The 6,375-nt window shown below is 33.9% G+C and overlaps 1 protein-coding gene across 1 annotated transcript; it reads left to right on the forward strand.

Annotated features, from left to right (window-relative positions):
• Window positions 1-1,954: 1,954 nt before the first annotated feature.
• On the forward strand, window positions 1,955-4,860 carry LOC130644429 (cytochrome P450 1A2-like). Its single transcript, XM_057450040.1, has 2 exons — window positions 1,955-2,721; window positions 3,317-4,860. Exons 1-2 carry the CDS (start codon window positions 2,616-2,618, stop codon window positions 4,687-4,689), a joined length of 1,479 nt encoding a protein of 492 aa, XP_057306023.1. The 5' UTR covers window positions 1,955-2,615; the 3' UTR covers window positions 4,690-4,860.
• The last annotated feature ends 1,515 nt before the right edge of the window (window positions 4,861-6,375 follow it).

Below are 6,375 nucleotides of genomic sequence, written 5' to 3' on the forward strand. Positions count from 1 at the left end.
CTATATTATAATGCCCGTATACGTCTGTCTGTCACGCAATGGTAACCGCAATAACAAGACATACGAAATGACGATTTTTTTGCCTATTTTTGAGCTCGTGGATAAAAACGCAGTTGAAAATATGCCATTGAACGTCTTCAATACAGTTTGTAAGTTCTTACAAATACCACAGCCCGTTGCAGTGTGTCACTGTATAACCTACGAACAGAGCATCTGGATATGGACTAGAAATTCGGAGAACCACAGGGGCAATCGAGTGGGTGAAAAAGGCCGTAGGGTGAGAATTCAAATTAAACATTTATATGAAAAAAAGTGTTTAAAATGAAGTAAGTTCACTTTATTTTTTTTTATTTTATCTAGTTTGTTTGTTTTTTACCCTGCCCGCTATTTGAAAAAATTTTAGGGAGAGTTCATTTCGTGTAAATAGAATTGTCTGCCAATTAGAGTGTCCGCTAATTGATTGTCCGCTATTTAGAAAATTTTATGTGAGGTTTTTACTGTGGTTTTGCCGGTGCAAAGGAATTTGTCGGGTAATTGGAGATGTCTGTTAATGAGAGTGTCCGTTAATTCGAGAGATGACTGCACTATTATTATTATCTAAAAGCAATATTAGATTGCACCGGCAAAGAAGTTATAATTATGCTGAGCGACTTACAACTAAGCAAATTCTACTTGACTAATAAAACAACGTTGGCGTTGATACAAGTATATGTACGTGTGCATGACATTTGTGTTACGCCCCCAAACTGGATTTGCGTAAATACACTTGACATTCATTAACTTTTTGGCTTATAAAATTAACATACAACACCTCCGTTGTGGTATTTTTTAAGTGGTCCCACCAGATATTCCAATCGCTGGATGGTAGAGTAGCTTAAATGAGTAATTGTCTTGATGTAAGTTTTTACAATGAGTCTTTGAATAATTTCCTATTGGTGATATTTGCCAGAGATACTACAAGTTTTTTAGGACTATAATCGTGTGAAGAAAATTCTCTTTTTTTACCGACATGTTATGCTGTGATGTATATCTTACCAGTGAATATATCAGTGTATCTTAAAATGCACAAACAAAACAGGAAAAAGAAAACAAACAAACTTATTGATATTAAAGAAAATCGTTAACAGTATCCGTGACAAAATATCATCAGAAGCAGTTAAGAATAATCACGTTCAATATTCGTGTCACTGTTTCCGGAAAAGAATTTAAGAGAAGAAAAAAAGGAAATAAAACAATACACTTTTTCATTTTATTATCAGAAATTTTAATGACAACTGGTAGCTCCAGTTTCCTATTAACCTCGTACCTAAGAAAAAAAATTTTCTTAGCTATAAACCTTATGGCAAACGAAGAATTTCTTAATAATTCATGCCTATCCCATGAAATTTTCGCGTACATCTAGTCTTGTGCAGAACTGCTGCGCGAATAACTTGTTTAGCGAAAATAGTAAGGTGTGCTCATTGGAATGCGTGAAAATTTGATGGGCATATTTTTTTAAAAAGGTGCACAAAATTGGATAAGAAATAACGAGATTTACAGTATAGTAATGCGTTTCACTCCAACCAAAATTATAAATGAACTTAAAATGTAAAAAGTGATGCTTCCTGGTTGGCGTAGGTCCAAGATTAATAAAGTTTTTAAACTACCCTCAGCCATACAAACAAAATCTTTATCTAAAATAATAAAAAAAACTATAAAAAAGACCAAATTTTTAAGATGTACAATACTCTCTCTCTCTTTGTTCTTAAAGCTTCTTAAGTATGTTTTACCCATAAAAGGTTAGCGATTATTAAGTTTTCGCTGAACCTGATTAAATGCACGAAAAAAAGAATTTAAAGTCGCACAAAAATTTCATAAAATAATGTATTTGAGAGATGTGCACTCGTTGTCGTTTTCGGGTTAATAACTCTCAATGACCAAAGCATACCTGTTCAATATCTCATTAGCGTTGTTGTGCGTAAGAAATGCGAGGAGGAGTGTTAAATTAAATGGCATGTTTTGGCATGTTGTAAAAGATTAACTTTCACAACATGCCAAATGTTAAAAGTTTGGCATGTTGTAAATTATTAACTTTTACAACGTGTCAAAGTTAAGATTGAGAACTTCCACCGTATTTTAAAAGCCGTCAAGAAGAATAAAGAATGTGAATGTTTGATATAGAGTTTTGTTTATTGTTTGGATTTGGATGAGCTTCGTCTTAGTAAAATCGGATGTCGAATTGTTGTTGATATTAGACTCCCCGCTTCGGGACTGTACAAATCTCCATTTTTGATTCTTATCCTTAAATATATGAAAGCTTGGTCACAGATGTTTAACTTTAAATTTAAACAATGGCTTTAAAAGAAAGTTACATTAGTGTTTATATTTATCTATATATTTATCTGTCTATTTGCTCTTCTTTGTATGAGAGTATGATGGTTTCCTTGACAGTAACAAGTAGGAAGACGTCGAAATATTTGTTATGATTTATGACGTACATTTATATTTAGCAGCCATTAATTACCTAATTAGAATTACACTGGACGTATTGCCAACATTAGAGCCCAGACTCCTTAACATATATAAATAAACGCTGTCCAACTTTGATGAGGAATTCTGCATCTTAATTTCTTAAAATGTATTTTGTTGTGGTTGTAGCTGCTGTGTGTTGTGTGACATGGTTTGTATGGTGGAGAAGAAATTTAAGTTTACCTCCTGGCCCCATTGGATTGCCGATAATTGGTAAGAAATACAGTAGATATTAATGGTTTATATGACTGAAAAAATTTATGCTTGAATTTTCTACAAGATGTTCCCATTAGCGGTTCATCACGTGTTATAAATGAACATATTTTTATATGCATTTTGTGTGTGTGGCTTTCGATAACTTTTATAAAAAAATCATCAAAGATTGGCTAACATATTGGGGATGAAACATTTGTAGAGGAAATAGTTACTTTAATTTAACAAACGCTTATATATTTCATGAAAAAACTCCAATTCAATTTTTTACACTGAACGAGGTCGTTTTACTGTGCAAGAAAATTTTTCCTTAAGCAGGATAACATTTCTCGGTTACTGATATCATTTTTGATCTTGTGTCAAGCTCACATCAAAAAAAATTCCAGGTCATAACAATACACAAAAAAACATAATCTCATCGCTCAGATAAACAATAATTTACAGGCTGACCTTGACCTCAAGATGACCTTATGGACATTTATGTTAATTTTACAAGTATTAATATATGATCAATCTTATAATGTAATTCAAGTTCGCTAATATATTAAACTGTAGCAATTAAAACTTATTTAGAATGTAATTTCCTTGTTTTTAGGATATTTACATAAACTTGGTGGAAAATCTCTTCATTTTATTATGCACGACTTATCGAAAAAATACGGTGACGTGTTTTGTTTAAAACTTGGATCTCGCTTGACTATTATACTAAGTAGCCACGAAGCAATATATGAGGCGTATGTTAAAAAAGCAAAATTATTTGCCGGACGACCCGATTTTGCTTCTTTTATCAAGACAAACCACGATGCCATTGGTTTATCGCTATGTACCTTTAGTCAAGTATACGAAAACAATCGGAAGGGCACAATGCGAGCTATACATCGGCTGCACTCTAGTACCGCGTCATACAACGAACTTTTACAAAAAGAAGCAAAGAAGATGTTGGAATTATTTGACAACAGTATAAATTCTCACAACGCCGTGGATCCCTTAAAAGCCTTTAAAAGGATTGTACCCAGTGCTTTCTTGGCAATGATGTTTGGAAGAGATTTCGATTACCATAATGAAGAATTCCTTGACATAGTGGAGTGGTTTAATAATTGGTTTGAGAATGCAGAAGCGGATAATCCTCCAGATTTTTTTCCAATTTTACAGAATATGCCCAACAAGCGATTAAAAATCATAAGTGACTGCGGATTAGCATTCGAGAAATTTGCTTTAAAGAAGTTAAAAGAATTTGAAAATGAAAATGGCGATACTGGGCTTGTATATTCCTTTTACAACTACTTTGGTAAACCTTCAGAACTTGGGCGTCAAGAAAAACTAAATCTTGCACGAGTTGTAGCTGATCTATGCGGTGGCGGCTTTGACACTGTCGCATCTACACTGGCGTGGGCTCCGCTATACTTGCTCAATCGACCAGAGGTGTTAAGGAAATGTCGACAAGAAATATTATCAATTTGTAAAGATGGAGATGTTTCTGTGGATAAGAAAGATGACTTGCCGTATTTTTCTGCTACGCTGTACGATATCATACGCCATTCTAGCGTAGGACCACTTGGCCTTCCTCGAGTTACAATGGATGATTTGACGTTTCGATCTTATAAAATCCCAAAAAATACCATGGTGTTCGTTAACTTATGGGCGTGTAACCACGATCCGTCTGTTTGGAAGGAAATAGACTTTGTGCATCCAGAAAATTTCTTAACCAATGACGGAGCGCTGGATAACACTGCTGTGAAGAAATTGTCAACGTTCTCATCAGGTGTTCGTAGATGTCCTGGAGAAAAGCTTGCCTTTACTAAGATGTTTGTCCTTCTAGGGACGTTGATACAGAGATATGGCTTTATAATGGATAAAGCTCCAGAAGATTTGCTGCCAATGAGGGGCGTAACTCTCAAACCAAAACCGTACACGATTTCAATGAAGCGACTTCACCTAAAAGACATTCTTTCTAAAAAAGATTTTTAAACGAAGGTTTGCAAATATAAATGTGTATAAATATAAATATGTTTCAATTGAAGCTTGCTCGAATTAGGAAAAAGCAAGTGACAAAAGTAGAAGGAACAATACCTTTGTATATTGTTGACGATATAAATATTTTGCATCACTGTATATTTTGACCAAAATAATTATCTAAAAATGTTGATTAAACTTGATGTAATTTTAATTCCAATATTAAAACTCTTTTGTCTGCGTCTAACTAAAAAATGATTTATATAGTGGTTGCTTCTTGTATCGGTGGCTTTGAAATGTTATTGCCCATAAGAAAATATCGCCCTCAACAGCAGTAACAGGTTTTACATTTATATGGTTCGCATTGTAGCGCCACTGTTGATTGGTTTACGTTATTGAACATGCCATGCCTTATGGAATTGGTATTTAACTTAATTTTCCTGTGAATAATTAAAAACCAGCCGGGCTACCCCGCGTCAAAACACCGGGTTAAGCTATGAGTAACTGTGTGACACGGCGTGGAACGTCCGGGGGAGCGCCTAATAAGAGTCGTAAACAGTACCATCCAGGTGGAGCGCTTATACAGTATGCTGTAATTCGAGTGAAGTAAACACAACGTTATTATATACAGTGTTTTGAGTGTGATATATTTTCTATAAAATAAATTTCCTGCAACTTCCGTTTAAATGAAAACACAGGAATCAACCCGTGGTTGCCTAAGAAAAAATACTTAGCAATTTTATTTTGCAGAATAAATTTTCGTGAAATTTGCAAAATTGTCAGTGTAAAAAAGGATACATCCTACAAGCTATGGATTACGCAGTTTAAAAATAAACCCCACATATGACAGATTAATGGAACTGTTCTCTCATTAAATCAAAAGAATTTAGACTTTTTCCAAAGTTTATATTCCAGTAAAAGATGTGAAAAAAGAAAGATTTATAAATTTTGTTGCAATCAACTGTATTATTTGGCTACTATAACTCTTAGCCAGAGATAGCTAACTGCTAGCTTGATAGCCCTCAGTTGCAGCTTAGTCAAAATTAATAACACAAAAAGAAAAAATGCTGCGATTAAAATCAAAAGCTGTCGTTTCAAAGTTGAAAAAAGTAACTTGTACTTCGTTAGATATTTCATTTGTATGAAATAGGTAAAAGCATTCATTTTGTCCTATATTTGTCCGAAATTTTCCGAAATCTGTTTGAAATCGTAGATATATTGTCCGAAGATTTAATATGCGACATGTTTTGAACTGCGATGCAGCTCTATAACTATACAGAATATTTCCACACCGCTATTTTCTTTCTTTTTTAAGAAGGCCTGGATACGCGTGTTTAGGTTAAATGATTTTAGTACTGAAACCTCAATTCTTCAGACTTTTAAAATAACAAATTGATTATAAAATGGGGGACCGTAAATGGTTGTTTGCCGTTGTTAATGTTGATATAGAACTCTTTTCATATTTGCAGTAAAGTATTACGGGGAAAAAGGTTAGTTTTAAGAATGGATAATACATGTTGCTTTAGGTTTTACAAAACTCACTATTAAACCTCTTAACTCTTTTAAGAGACTGGTGACGACTTTAAAAACTCCTTTCAGCATGTGTAAACAGAAGAATGCTGAAAAGATTCACTGTACACGTGCGAAATTAAAGGTTGTAACAGACGCTCACGAGCAAAGCTGACCCCGTACAATATGATG

This window comes from Hydractinia symbiolongicarpus, chromosome 5, assembly GCF_029227915.1.
Source record: "Hydractinia symbiolongicarpus strain clone_291-10 chromosome 5, HSymV2.1, whole genome shotgun sequence".
Lineage (NCBI taxonomy): Eukaryota > Metazoa > Cnidaria > Hydrozoa > Anthoathecata > Hydractiniidae > Hydractinia > Hydractinia symbiolongicarpus.

Bases quoted from the DNA above. Each gene is read 5' to 3' on its own strand.
- LOC130644429 (XM_057450040.1), top strand. From the start codon at position 2,616: ATGTATTTTGTTGTGGTTGTAGCTGCTGTGTGTTGTGTGACATGGTTT. The intron at 2,722-3,316 runs GTAAGAAATACA...CCTTGTTTTTAG, and splicing joins CATTGGATTGCCGATAATTG to GATATTTACATAAACTTGGT.